This window comes from Pongo abelii, chromosome 7 (genome assembly GCF_028885655.2).
Source record: "Pongo abelii isolate AG06213 chromosome 7, NHGRI_mPonAbe1-v2.0_pri, whole genome shotgun sequence".
NCBI classification, from domain to species: Eukaryota; Metazoa; Chordata; class Mammalia; order Primates; family Hominidae; genus Pongo; species Pongo abelii.
This window is the reverse complement of record NC_071992.2, coordinates 19072536-19087548: the sequence shown is the minus strand read 5'-3', so window position 1 is coordinate 19087548 and position 15013 is coordinate 19072536. Positions and strand designations below refer to the sequence as shown.

At 42.2% G+C, this 15013-nt stretch overlaps 2 protein-coding genes across 5 annotated transcripts in view; one reads left to right on the top strand and one right to left on the bottom strand.

Moving 5' to 3' along the window:
* MTMR7 (myotubularin related protein 7) overlaps nucleotides 1–15013 on the top strand; it is a 116902-nt gene that overhangs the window by 80212 nt on the left and 21677 nt on the right. The window contains 1 exon segment of one of the 2 annotated variants that reach the window (NM_001133083.1): nucleotides 1558–1690. The exons of the other annotated variant lie outside the window; for it this stretch is intronic. Within the exon segment in view, the coding sequence (NP_001126555.1) occupies nucleotides 1558–1690 (133 nt within the window). 2 annotated transcript variants of the gene reach the window in all.
* VPS37A (VPS37A subunit of ESCRT-I) overlaps nucleotides 1103–15013 on the bottom strand; it is an 85465-nt gene continuing 71554 nt past the window's right edge. For 2 of the 3 annotated variants that reach the window (XM_063726522.1, XM_054561225.2), the window contains exon 12: nucleotides 1103–2565. The gene's annotated coding sequence lies outside the window, so the exon portion shown is untranslated. Of the gene's footprint in view, nucleotides 2566–5573; nucleotides 7774–15013 lie in introns of those variants that run through there. The other variant, XM_054561226.2, reaches the window with a different exon arrangement.

Below are 15013 nucleotides of genomic sequence, written 5' to 3'. Positions count from 1 at the left end.
GCAAAAACTTAAATACATATCTCTAAGTTGGTTTATAAAATGGATGATTGTATGAATATTATTCTGTAGCTTACTCTTTTCACTTGTCATGGGCCAATGCCAAGTCTATGCACAGAGGGTCCCTGACTTAATGGTTCAACCCATATGATTTTCTGACTTTTTACAATGGTGCAAAAGCAATAGACATTCAGAAACTGTACTTCTCTTGTGATGCTGGGCAGCAGCAGCGGGCGCAGCTCCCAGTTTGCCATGCACTTTTGACTTATGGCATTTTCAACTTAAAATGGGCTCATCATGACATAATCCCATCGTAAGCCTCAGAGCATCTGTCTGTCTGCTGTGTGATCTGTGCCCTCCTTCTTGGTCGTTGCTCGCAGGTCAGGGCATGATAAACCATCGTGTATCCTGTCATTGTCCTATTGAGATAGTCATGGGTTTTCAGCTTTTTTCAATAAACATTCTTGGGCATCTATTTTTATGTGCTGGTACTTTTAATTTTGTCAGACTTTTAGGAGATCTATGACAAAGAACATATGTGTCTTTAACTTTAAACTTAGCTCTTTTAGCTTTTAAAAAGTACTATTGTGCACTGTGCTTTTAAAAGCAGATATTTTTTCTGGTGGTGAGTTCTCAGCATAGGTTCTCTGCCTGGGTTCGCCCTCCTGTCCTTGGTGGGTGGAGGAGGACAATGGTCAGTGAATGCTGTTTTCTAGGATGTGATGACCTGCTTAATAAAATAGCAAGAATGTTTACACATTCTAGAAACCAATGCATTTCCCAGCTAAAGTAGGTCTTGTCCCCTTCTTGATTTTAGCCACGCAGGCTAGGACAGTGTTTGGATTTAATAAATTTCTTCAAAGACCATTGTGACTTAACCTAGTTTGCACTTGGAGACCCCAACTTCTCATATGCAAAATTATAATAATGAAAGTGATCAAAAAGCCCAATAGATCTGTAGATTTAAATAAGGTGGCTGGCGGAAATGTCTCTGGAGACTTGGTTGCATTCCCTCTCTTCATTTTATTCAGTAATTCCTGCTCAAGGTTTAACTGAGCATCTGAGGGATCTTGTGGGCAAATTAGAATGATGCAACCCATTCCTATTTGATAACATGTTTATTGGCAATATAATACTAGAAGATATAATAATGTATAGAGCCTTATTTTGACAGCTGTTTCTGCGGATATTCTTCTGCCAACCTACCAGTTATGTGTGGTATTAAATTGGACTACTTGGTTCCATCACAGAATTCCACATCCAGTTTGGCATCTGTGACGGGGACTGCAAGTGACATCTCCAGAAGGGTTTATCAGTAGACTGCTTTCCAGCTAAGAAAATGTGACCCACACTGACAAATTCATGCTGTTGAATCTAAGCTCAGCAGGAGTGCCTGAAGCTATGTAGTTCAGTACAAGGTTGCAGTGATTCAGATAAGCATGTTATGTTTCCGTGCATCATTCTGAATGCTTTGATTGGGTATCCATGAAATGTTTTGGTTGTTTCATCATTGTTTCATCAATGTAATTGATGACTGTTCTGTTTTGCTGACCACTGCAGCTTAATGCAATGGCAAATCGTGCTGCAGGGAAAGGCTATGAGAATGAAGACAATTATTCCAATATCAAGTTTCAGTTTATCGGGATAGAGAACATCCATGTCATGAGGAACAGTCTGCAGAAAATGCTGGAAGGTAAACCATTTCCTTATGCACAGCATTAAAATGCAGTTAAGTATTTTGATGCCAAAAGGGAATAAGATAGTCTTGATTTTAAAATGTTTTTACATAGGTGTGATAATTTGGGAAGAATATCATGTTACAGTGGCTTTTTAAACACTTAAGAACCTTTCTCTTATTTGTAAGCATCACTGTGATGTGGTTTTGGTGGTTAGCAGTCAGGGACTCTACAATGGTACTTAACATGTAAGGTCAAAGTGCACAGGGATATTTTTGTTTCTTCTTCATAATGTTAGTTTGATCCACATTCAAGGTCATTTAGGAATAAGGCAATCCTACATTTAAAGCAATAACCAACCATTCTTGTATGGAGATCAGGCTCAAAAACTGTATCCTTGCTGAATGGCCATTCGAAGGGAGAATATTGGAGGAGCTGACCCTCATTTCTAAACAGCAGCCACTACAGTACACATGCATGTAACCTCCCGCCACCTCCACACACACTTCGACATATATGGCGAACACTACAAGACACGTACCCACAGACTTACATACTCGTGTGGACAGGAAATTAAAGAGATGGATTATGTAATAGAGAAGAGTTATTCATGTGGCCAAGCCAGCCATATGCTGATGAGCAGACATTCTGCATTTCAAGCAAAACCAGCTTAGTCTGCTGCTTCTGCTCCTTATGATAGTAGTGACCCCAAGAGGAATCTGTCGCTGTAGTCTACCACTTCCGGCTCTGCGAACTGGGAAAGGACAGAGGATGCAGAAACCATGGCCTTGTGCCTTGGCTGTCCATGCAGTGTCTGCGCTTCTGGGGAAAGCCCTGGAGAGCTGGAGCTGGGAGCCCGGGAAGTGGGCTGTCTTGAGTGGAAATGCAGGCTCTGGAATGAAGAGGGACAAAGGAGGTGCTGAATTATTTTTTCCAGGAATCCACGTTTGCTCTCAGTTACTTAGGCCGCTCTTCATTTAATCAGAACACCCTAACGTTGGGGTTGGAGAAATCTGAGTGTCACAAACAGGCCTAGTTTCCATTCTGTTTCCTGGACTTTCTGGTTCATCTCAGTCATTATGAAACTTTGAACACATCAGTTAACTTGTTTGGGACTCCATTACCTGCTGCGAAATGACAGGATTAGACCAACACTTTCTATGGGTCTTCCAGCTTTGACAGTTTGATGCCCCTCTTTAGCAGAAGTCCCTTTCTACATCTGAAAACATCTCAGCCCCAGAGCCATTTCCATCTTCTGTACATAGTTGGCAGTCCGTCTCTCAGGTCACAGTGACAATACCTGGACATTGTCTCAGGTCACAGTGATCATACCCTGGGCATGATTATTTGAGCAGCTTAAACTTTTGGAGATTATCATGCACAGTTTGACTGTTCCTGCTACAAACTATGTTTTTTATGTGTTGAAAAATTGGACTAGCTTGGTACTGTTATTGGAAAGGTAGTCTGACTTTAGTCTGAAGACTGTTCATCATTTATCAGGATCCTTAAGTTATGCTTTAAATTTTTTATTTAGTCATTTCATAAGATGACCTGGAGAACATAAATGTTCTTCTATGCAGAAAGTTGCTCCTACCAGTGCTGATAGCATATACATTTGGCTTTTGGTTTTAAATGGGTAATTCTTTGGTTTCTCGTTAGGAACCATTTCTCCTGCCCTTATACCTGTGGTCTGACACTACTGTTTTCTAAAGAACATGCAAACTGACCAAGTTCTGGAGGGCAGCTGTCTGTTTCATAAGGGAACATGGTGCTTTGACATAACTTTTCCAGCTACGTGCAGTGCAGTAGGCAAGGATATCTTTCTGGATGCCTGTGCGTGGTCTTGACCAATGTTTGACTATCTGTTTTTACTGAGTAAATTATAAACCATTGCGGAGGCTGAGCTGATGATGGTGTTGCAATCAGACCCACCTTCTAAGGCTTTTCCTCCTTCAAACAGCTATCCTTGGTATCAAAGAGATACGAAGGTTCATACTGCTGCTCACTTGGTAGTCAGAGGAATGAACGATGCATTTCATTCATGATTACTATTTTCTGAATTATTTTTTACCATTGTTATGGATATAATCAGAATAGATTCTGAATAACAGAAAAGTAAAATTGTTTGCATTCTGGTTTCAAACAGCTGTCTGTGAGCAAGAGCTGCAAGATATTTCATCAGAAACTGAAATCTAGGACCAAGTTCACATCCTGTGTAGGTCCTCTTATAGAGATGATTTAATTTTAACTTCTATTTGTAAGTCTCAACCGAACTATTTTTGTGGGATCTATACTTCCTAAGGAGAGAAAATGATGCCTTTCAGTCACATAGCAAGCAATTTTGTAATTTAGTGAAGTGATTTTCACAATAGTTTCCCTTTTGATAATATAGATACTGGCTTTTCCCTCAAGTAATAAGAGGATACCCTGTATTTTCTTTTTTTATTTTAAATTTTTAAGTTCTGGGGTATGTGCAGGATGTACACAGGTGAACGTGTGCCATGGTGGTTTGCTGCACCTGTCAACCCATCACCTAACTATTAAGCCCAGCAGGCATTAGCTATTTTTCCTAATGCTCTCCCTCCACTCCCCCACCCCCGCCAAGAAGCCCCAATGTGTGTTGTTCCCCTACGTGTGTCCATGTGTTCTCATTGTTCAGCTCCCACTTTTAAGTGAGAACATGTGGTGCTTGGTTTTCTGTTCCTGAGTTAGTTTACTGAGGATAATGGCTTCCAGCTCCATCCATTAAAACAGTCTGTAGAAGAGCCTGGAATAGTCCCTTTCAAGGCCAGTGTATTATCATCAGCAGATGTGGAGCTTTTACCTCTTAGGCATCCTGGGTGTTGGGGAGGAAGTGGTGAAGAGGAAGGTGGAAAGGTACATGCAGTTACTTGCATCTCTCCACTTGTTGAGGGTGTGCCCCATTGGGACACCTCTTCATATCTGCCCTGAAAGTCAGCAGGCACTGATAGGAAAGACACAACAGTGACATCTTCCTCCTCTTCCAATCAACTTGCCATCTTTTGGAGGTCACCTAGAAAATTTCACTTTTTCCCCATGAGTAGCTTTGTGCCTGCCTATCTTCCACATGACTGTTAGATTAATACTGTTGGTCGTTGTGTCACTGACCACTTATTCATCAGTGTATTCATTAAACTAAAAATTGAGCAATTGCTCTTTGCCACACTTCATAAGTATTTTCATTTAAATGATTGTATCTGATTTTCACAACAGTTGTGTGCAGTACGTGGTATTATCTGTACAGATGAAGAAGCATAATTTTTTAAAAGAGTAAACAGTAAGTTGAAATAAACATGTAGATAAACATGTAAACTTGCTCTGGTAATTAGAGAAATGTAAGTTAAAGTACCATTTGCCACCCAATTTTTTTTACAGATTAAGATATTCGCTACTCAAAAGAATGTGGTAAAACTGGTGCTCTAAATATTTATCGTATTATTTAAATTGGCTTAGACAGACATAATATATTTGGTTTAGAGATAGTTTTTTACCAGGTTGCTTCCTCTTAGGGACTAATCCAAAATATGTTTTTTTAAAAATAAAGATACAGGAAGGGCATGGAGGCTCATGCCTATAATCCCAGCATTTTGGGAGGATGAGACATTGAGGATCACTTGAGCCGCAGGAGTTTGAGACCAGCCTGGGCAACACAGTGAGACCCTGTCTCTACAGAAAATTTAGAAAATAAAAAAAAATCAACCAGGTGTGGTGGTGTGTGCCTGTAGTCCCAGCTGCTCAGGAAGCTGATGTGGGAGGATCACTTGGGCCTGGGAGGTTGAGGCTGCAGTAAGCCATGATCGTGCCACTGCACTCCAGCCTGGGTGACAAAGAGTGAGGCCCTGTCTCAAAAATAAAATAAGCTATAGACATGCCTATGTTGATAGTAGTGTTTTATTTATAATAGTAGAACATTGGAAGCTGAATGAATGTTTAACAGTAGTAGACTGATTAATTTTACTTCACCTTCTTGATAGAAAAGTTTGCATCCATGAAAAATACTAAATGTGAAGACTATATGTACTAACATGGGAGAATATGTATAATGTAAGCAAAAAATTCAGGTCGTAAAATTGCTTGCATATTCTTTTCACTATACAATAAATCATATGTCTGAAGAAAGACTAGGAGAGCACGTCCAGAATGGTCACTGCATTAGCAAGGAAAGATGAGAGTGATGTTATTCCCTTTTTCCCTCTTCATTTACAAAAGATTTGCTATGGCTAGTATATTCCTTTTTTAAAAAACGATATTTATTATCTCATGGTTTCCGTAGGGCAGGAGTCTGGATGTGTCTCAAGCATAAATGGGAACTCATGGACCCTCTTAGCATCTTTCAAGGCTGCAGTCAAAGTGGCAGCTGGGCTGCGTTCCCATCAGGAAGTTTGAATGGGGAAGAACCTACTTCCAAGCACTTACGGTTGTTGGCAGAATTCAGCTGAGGGCCCCATATGTTGGCTGTTCACAACATGGCAGCCTTTTTCTTCAAGGCCAGCGGGAGTGCCTCTCTCCAGTTACAGAGTCTGGTGTATTACACTTTTAAATTGTTTTTTAAAAGCATCCTTTCCAGTATCACATTACAAAGTAGTATTTTAACCTAGCACTTTTTATCATATCACAGTGATCCTTGTTGAGTAGTGATTCTGATGTAAGACAAGCTCACAGCTTGTGACCACAAGGAACATTATATGAACCGCAAGGATCATTATAACCACCTCACATAGTAATGAAGATACGTTTATGGAATGCTTACTATGTATTGGACACGGTTCAGATTTTTTAAGCTGTATTTACTCAAGTAAACCTCATTGAAGTTGTGGTTGCTACTCTTATCTTCATTTTATGGATGAGGAAATTGAGGCACAGAGCCTGAGAAACCTGTTTCAGCTCAAAATAGTAAGTGGTAGAACCACCATTTTTACCTACTTAATGTGAGTGCAGATGCCTCACTCTTAACCACTAGGCTTTTCTGCCTCTCGAGGTAGTGGGTTGGTATGGAAGGTTCCCTGGCCTCAGTGTGTGAAGTCCTAGGTTTGGGTTCTTGATTGAGTCTCTGGGTAAACTTGAACAAATCTCATTTTCTGTATTTGTAAAGCAATGTAAGCAACATATCTTCCCCACTTTAACTCATGATCATTAAAAGGATTTCTTGCAAACTATAAAGTGCTTTCCAATGTAAGGTGGGTATGCTTTCTCTTGGGAAGCAATAATGTCTTTGAAAATAAGCACTCAACGAAATGGACACGTTGATGGGCTGTAGGTGAATTCAGTCAGCCAGGCAAGTATTTGGTAGGCCCCATGCCTTCCTATGGGTACATTTGCTGAATTTCTTTATTCAAAAGACACGGAGTAAGAGCACAGTTTTCAGAAGTGTTTGTCTCGTGATAGGGTCTGTGTGCAATCAGTGCATGTTCATCAAAAATGATTTAATAAACAAGACATAGGCCTTTGGGTATTTTCTCAGCAAGTTGTTCTATGGACTTGCAAATCTTAGCCTGACAGTGGAGCAGGGGAAGCGAGCCCAGAGCATGTGGGACGCGGGCCCCGCGTCAGCTCAGGGATGTGGGCGATTGTACGGTCAGGGACTGAATGAAAGGGGGCCAAGCAGATCCATTCTAAAAGACTGGAATCTTTTTAGCAGGCCTCAAAATAGAACCACTTAAAAAAATATTCCCTGACATGATGGGCATTGACTGTGGAGAATGTTTTGTGGCAAAGTCAGGTGGCCCTAGAGATGATACCCGATCTGTTCTTCCACGCAAAGGTTTTGAGGCCTGATTGACTGGAATCTTCATTCGGTGTGGAAAGGATGGTTGGAGGCATAGCACTTGGAGTTGTCGTGGGAGGCACCATCGTGGTGGGTATGACGGTCACATGGTGGATGCCTGCTCTAGTCTCCCTGCCAAGTTGCCTTGGAGGCAGTCTAAAGGGAACAGCCCCGGACACACCCAGCTCCAGTGGTTTCTCTGAAATAGTTCTCTCTGCTTGGAGAGGAGAGGTTGTGGCTGTTGGTTCCGATGTCCCTTTTGCTCGACACATTCTTCTGTACCTCATGTCTTTATGGAGTGCTGGCTAATTCAACCTTGAGGAAATGGAAGATGGATTCAGCCCTTTGTAGATACTGCAAATTTAAGCTTTTCATTTAAAAGTATTTCTTTTATCACATTACCTGCAAATTTATGCTGTGAAATTCTACCAGATGTGAGCTAATGAAAAGCTGTAAAGGTTGGTCCTTCTCCAGCTTTCTGTAGTCTCAGTTTTTAACCATTATTAATTTCCTCAGATTACTTAGCTATTGGAGGAGATAACCAATAATAACCTGAAAATCTAGTCATTTCTTTCTCAAAATTTGGCACCTTGGCCTAGGTTTCCACGTAGAAAACCCATTTTCCCATTAAAGTGGAAATAGGTCGCTCTACATGGAAATAGCAGTTTGTATGGCCTTTTAACAAGTGTTCTGCTAGACCAGCAGCCTGTCAGGCTTCACTGGCTATCGACATGATCATTTAGAGGAAGGAAATGGATCAAGTACGTGTGCTTTTGCCTCTCTGGTGTTGTATGAGGATTTCAAACACAGCTGCTCAGGTGCTGGATGGGATCTGCCCATCTGGACCATCATACACTAAGCGCAGTGGCATAGGCTAGAGGAAGAGCATGGATGCATGTGCGGTGGAATGGATTCCAGCTCAGTTATTTACTGGCTATGTAACCATGGATGGCCTGGTAAACCTCTTGAAGCCACTGTTTCCAATCTGAAAATCGAGAGTGAATCTACCCTGTAGGGTAGATTATGCAGAGCCTCAGGCACAATACTTGCTTGTAGTAAGTACTTAACACACAGGAGCCGGGCCAGTTATCGCAGACGCTCATGCATTCATCAGACAGTTACCGAGAGTGTTCTATATGCCAGGCATTGGATAGACAAGTGCTTCATTCATTCATTCTGAAAGAAGTAACCAGTTTTGACCTAGAGCAGAAATCATGGGAGGAAGAAAAGATCATGCTTGTTTATTAGTGATGTCACTGAGGGCCTTCCCTGGGTAGGTCATATTGAGTGTTTTAACTGGATGTCAAAGCCAAAGCATTTGGCATTATCAAAGGGACAAAAGAAAAGGTTATTTAATGAGACAATAGTAGTTATATTTCTCCCAGCGATGCTTTATTTTGCAGTTCACTGAGACAATTCAAAGATGAATTTTAAAATGTTCACCCAGATGGCAGATTTCCAGAGAACTAGGAGAGCTTCAAAATGAGTGCTTGTAGAAGAAAGTGTAGCCCATCAAACTCAAGACAGTTGTGGCTAATGTTAGTGATAAAAGGAGCTGTTTTTCCATAAGGCTCTAGGTGGGGTTTGGCAGTGACAAACCCGATATTTGCTTGCCAGTGACAATACAGTCTCAAAGTTCATAAGAGTGTTGGTCCTGGAAGGTTTCTCAGCCGGCATGAGGCGTGTGGAATGACCCCCACCCCTGCGGCCTCTGTTGCAAGTGCTGCTCGTTTTACCACGTGAGTTACTGGCAGCCACCATCTCAGTCTTCCGGGATTCCTGGCCTTCTCTCTAGTGCCTACCACTTTATATCCAAGCCAGACTTTCCAGCCTCTCAACACCCCATCTTTTCCCAGTTTCGACTTCTCTTGTGCCACTTGCTTTCAGTTCCCTATTAGATTTTAGCATCCCTTAAACCCTACCTTCAGTTCGATTCCTGTTCATCCTGGCTCAGTTTGTATATTGACTTTTAATTATTCTCTATTTTTTAGTGAAAATAATATGGAAAGTGGAGTCAAGGGATTTAGATTTCGATCCCAGTGCATTTGCTGCGTTGCTAGCATCTGAGCCCATTACTCCTTAATAAATCAAGATAATTCTGTTGGCTGGGTGTGGTGGCTCATACCTGTAATCTCAGCACTTTGGGAGGCTGAGGCGGGCGGATAACCTGAGGTCAGGAGTTCGAGATCTGCTGTCCAACATGGCGAAACCCCATCTCTACTGAAAATACCAAAATTAGCTGGGCGTGGTGGTGTGTGCCTGTAATCCCAGCTACTCGGGTGTGCCTGTAGTCCCAGCTACTCGGGAGGCTGAGGCAGAATTGCTTGAATCCAGGAGGTAGAGGTTACAGTGAGCTGAGATGACACTACTGCATTCCAGCCTGGGCGACAGAGCAAGACTCTGTCTCAACAAAAAAAAAAAAAAAAAAAAAGATAATTCTATCCACTGTAGATGGGAGGTTGTGAAGGTTCATTAAAAGGAAAGCACCAAGCCCCATTGTTTACATAAGGCAGATGTAACAGAAATGGGCACACACATACATATTTTTAAAATAGGAGAGAAGGTCTCCCTGTGTTGTCCAGGCTGAAGTGCAGTGATGCAACTGTAGCTCACAGCAGCCTCTGACTCCTGGGCTCAAATGATCCTCCTGCCTCACCCTCCTGAGTATCTGGGACTACAGGCGTGCACCTCCACACCCAGCTAATTCTTTATTTTTATTTTTTGTAGAGATGGGGTCTTGCTACATTACCCGGGTTGATCTCGAACTCCTGGGCTCAAGCAATCCTACTGCCTTGGCCTCCCAAAGCTCTGGGATTACAGGCACGACCCACTGTGCCCAGCCACATGTTTTTTATTTGTTGTGAAGTTTTACACACCTCTGCAGTTAATATTCACTTTTCCTTACCACGTGTTAAACCTAAGATGATAGAGGTTACCATCATACACTGTGAATTTGTCTTTAGACACAAAATTCACATTCACACATACTAATAGCACATTATTCTATGAACTTGCTGCTTGATTTTCTTTAGGCCATTGGTAAATAGTATTCTGGAACATACGGTGATGAGCTTGTGTAGCCTAAACACTTCGATCGTATAGACCATAATTAAGTCCTCTTTGAATGGCTTCACCTGGTGGATATTCAGTGGAGGGACATTATCATCATTTTGCCAGTTCTCTGAAGACTGTCTTATGGATCTTGGCTTCATGACTCCAAAATGGGAAAAGGACAGAGCCAACATTGGCAGAATTCAGACAAGTGCTGGGCTGGTAATCAAGGGAGGGCCATGTATGTTTCAACTTCGGATCTCAGGGTACGAGAAAGACCAACCCCACAGGGTTCAAATGGAGACTTTTTTTGCACCCCCACTGACCTCACCCAGCAATTGCATAGGAGAAAGTAAGAGTGGTATAAGAAATACCTAAGGCAGATTATCTGAGGCTTATTTTCTTCTAAGTAAATTCCACATTTGCAGAGGTCCCAAAATTATATCTGTTGTCTTTGCTTTTTTATTTTTTTACTGTAGTTTATATATGTTTCTGACATGTAGTTGTCCTTTTATATAAAACAAATATCACTAGACCTGGGCATGAAACTCCCGATTAGTAAGCCCTTTTCTCTGCAATTTGTGGCATATGTCTCTGATGTCAGCTGAAATGAACTTTGTTCAGCAAAATGGTTTGTAAATATTGGTTTGGGTTTGGCAACAAGAGTAAACAAATAAGTATTTCTGCCTTATCCTGAGTTTATCCAAACAAACCCAACAGTTTTATATTTAAAAATCCAGGCGCTAATCGCTTTGGTCTCAAATGTATCCCCAACTGCCCATGTCTGTTAATCATCTGCAGACCTCTTTGCTTTTCACACTGCCACTCAGCACACAGGGGAAGAAAACACCCTCTCAGTGGTTAACTTTGCTTGAGAAACTGGTGGGGTTATTTTACTTAGAACACGCAATGTTAATGCTCCTGAAAACAGAAATGTTGAACAAGAAGCCTTGTTAGTGCTGACATGGTAAAAGCCACAGCAGCCTGTCCCGTTGCTGAGAGCTAACTGGACAGAGAAGCATGGGGATATTCTCTCTGGCAGGACATTCTAGGGCCTGGTCCTGTGGCCATCCATTCCTCTCTTGCTTTTGGCACAGGCCATTTCCAGGTTAGCTGGCAAGGCTGGTGTCTTTATTTTTAAACTTGCAGTCATTTCCATGCCTTGTGGGAAGAGAAGGTGGTGAAGAGGATCTTTTGTTCCTGGGCTAAGCGTCAGAGCTTGGATGCCAAGGTATTCTTCAGGCCCCCTGAACTTATAATCAACGAGAATGCTAACTAGCCCTAAGCCCTATAATAACAACTGGAAAGTTTGGCCTGTTCAGTGAAAAAAAGACTGCAAGAGAATGTTATCTATGGAAGGCTTGGAGGAATCAATTGTGTCCTGAGACTTCACGCAGTGGAATGTGTGTATTTTAGGATTAAGTTGAACACTTTGGGGCATGGCCTGGGGAGAGACAGAAAGCCCAAACAGCAGGCGCCCAGGGAGTGGTGAGAGCTCATGGAGGGTGCTGGAATTTGCCATGCTTTCCACTGGGCTGTGTTTCAGGGCCATGTGCACAGGCAGAAGTGAGCCTGATGCTTGGAGGGCCTGTGCGGTATTGCTGGGCACTGTCACAAGGCAACAGATCTCCAGAAGAGCCGAGCTTGCTCAGTTTTAACTTGGGGCTGGCATTTGGCCTTTGCATCAGATTGTGCTGTCTTCCAGTTGGGTCCATGCATCCCTGAGTTCGCAGGAAGACTTTTTGAAGTGCACCCTGGCTACATTACTTTAAGGAAATTGGCTTCTAGATCATGAACTTCTGTATGTCCTCCTTACTACGATTACATGACCTGCCTCTCAGAATGCTCCTGGGGCCAGCTTTAAGCCATCTCTCCCTTCCTAGCTCCCTTCCTAATTGCCTTGTTGCCACCTTACAAAAAAACCACCCTTTACCACACCCTCAGTCTTGCTATGATGCATCATCTCAGGGTGTGTGAAGGAATATGTAGTTTTATATTTTATTTTAGAGGTACATGTGCAAAAATGTTTGAAGACTTCTGATCAGATTAAGCTTCCTTGAGCAATCTAAGTCAATACTGTGCATAGAAGTAAAATGCAAGACACAAGTGCAGAAAACATTTGGAATTTTAAACTTTCTGGTGGCCATATTAAAAGTAAAAAGAAAATTTCATATGTTATGTAAATATATATTTATATTAATTTTAATAATGTATTTTATTTAACCCAGTCTATCCCAAATGTTATTTCAACGTTATCAGTATAAAAAGCTAGTAATGAGGTGTTTTTCCATTTTTTGTGTGTACCATGCCTTTAAAATTGGATTCATATTTTATACTTACAGCATATCTGTCTCAATTCTGATCCGACATATTTCAAGTGTTTCGTAGCCACATGTCACTAGTGATTCCTATATTAGGGCAGCACTGTTGTAAGTGATAGAAAGCCTAACCCTTAAGCTGATGGTATTTGGGAACCAAGACTGGTTCCTGTTGAATTATGAAAAAAAAACAAACTGAGGTTGAGAGGCATTAATTAAGAGCATGAACTCTGGAGCCAGACTGGAGTGTCATCTCACCACGTATCCATCAGCTGGGAGACGCTGGACAAGCACTTAGCCTCTGTTTGCGTGGTTTCCACAATCAAGAATGAGAATAATAAGTGCCTTCCTCAGAATGATTGTTTGAGGATTGAAAAGCTAAAGCTAATCTATATAAAGCATAGTGTCTGGTACCTGGTATGTAAGTGTTACTATTATTATTTCTGGTAAAACCCACCAAGGTAGCCATGGTGTGGTGGCAAAAACTCTAGGTTTGTCTCTCAGAAGACTTGCATTTGAGATGTCTTTCTGCTATTGATCACTTCGTGCCTTAACTTTTCGGAGCTTCAGCGTTGACATGTTTGAGTGAGTCTAACACCTCCTTCCTCCCAGGACACCCCTGCTGGAGGCACAGATAATACAATGTGTATCATAGCTACCATTTTCGGGAATCTTCTTTATGCCAGTGTAATGCTTATGTATTATTTCATCTTCAGAACTGTTTGAGGAAGGTGTTTTTATCCCCATTTTATATTTGAAGACAGCGAGGCTCAGTAACTAGCCCAGGTTACCATGTTGAGCATGGGCAGAGCTGGAGTTTGAGTGCAGCTGTCTGCCTCTGAAGCCCTTAAACATTGCTACATGCTATTGCCCATGCGTATATCATGATTATTACTCAGATGTACATTTTAGTTCACATAATACTAAAATCTAAGTTAAACGAGGAGGCTCTCCTATTTCCCCAAGATGGCAGAGTAAGCTAATGTGAAATCCCTGCTGTTAAAAACATCTGGAAGTGTCGGTGAGTTTGATCAGGGAAGCAGGACAATGAGCAGTGCTCTGGAAAAGGGGCCTTGTTTTCAGGAGATGTTGGAGATGTGAGGGTGCGGAGCTGGGTGCCTGGAAGAGCAGAGGACATGTCACTGGTGAAGGCCTGCAGTGGGGGCTGGAGGGGACGCCTGTGGAGGCTGCTTTTCCTGTGTCAGGTGTCCCTGAGGGGCACAGAACTGGCCATCAGAGGCAGGGGACTGAGGACAGATTGGAGTGGGCAGGGAGAGCTTCATCAGCTGCCACTTCACGTCACCTTCCAAACACGCAAAATACCTCTAGGAGACCCTAACCTGGAACCATCCAGATGAGAGAATCTCAGGAAACCTGGCTGTGAATTAGCTGACATGATGGGGTAGGACTGCACTGCAGTGGTCAACAGCGATTCCTCCTGGAACCATGGGAAGAGTGAGTCCAGACACATTGGGAACACCATCCATTATGTTTGTGGGAGACTTCCATCCTCCTGCTCCAGTTCCAGTAACCTAAAGCCTGTTCCAGATGACTGTTCTATCATATCGGGTTCTTGGGGTGCTCATCCTGTATCTTTTTTCCTCTGCCTGCTAGCCATTATCATGAACACTGTTCACTGGTGTGCTGAAAGCTTGTCTTCAGCCCAGCTTTTTCTATGGGATTCCACAGAATTGTGGAAGTGTTGCTCCTAAGCAGCATTTGGTGTACATCTGCTGGGTGTCTGTGAGATTCCCAGCCCAAACATGATAATTCCTTATCTTGGGGACTTCTGTGCATAAGGAAGGTGTGTTTGGATCCCAAACATGTGTGAGACTAGGCCCAGGGTTTCAGCATCTCAGGAGAGATTTTTGTTTTCCTCATGCAGGGTCCAGGCAGAGACTGGCTTCCCATCATCATCCTGAGTGCATGAGTGGATTTTTTTTAACAGCTCAGTTTGATGTAGGGAATCTCAGTTCCAGCTTCTGCCTTGCACAGGCCCAAAGTAATTTCTTGTTTCTGTTCCAGTTAAACACAACATATAATAACTTACCCACTTCCTCCTGACTTCCCACTAAAATGAGAATGAAGTGGAAAAAAAGGCAAAAATACAAAAGGACGGGAGATTGAAAGAGGAGGTGATGGAAACAAAAATATAAAAGCTGCAAAATAAATGGATGAGTGATAAG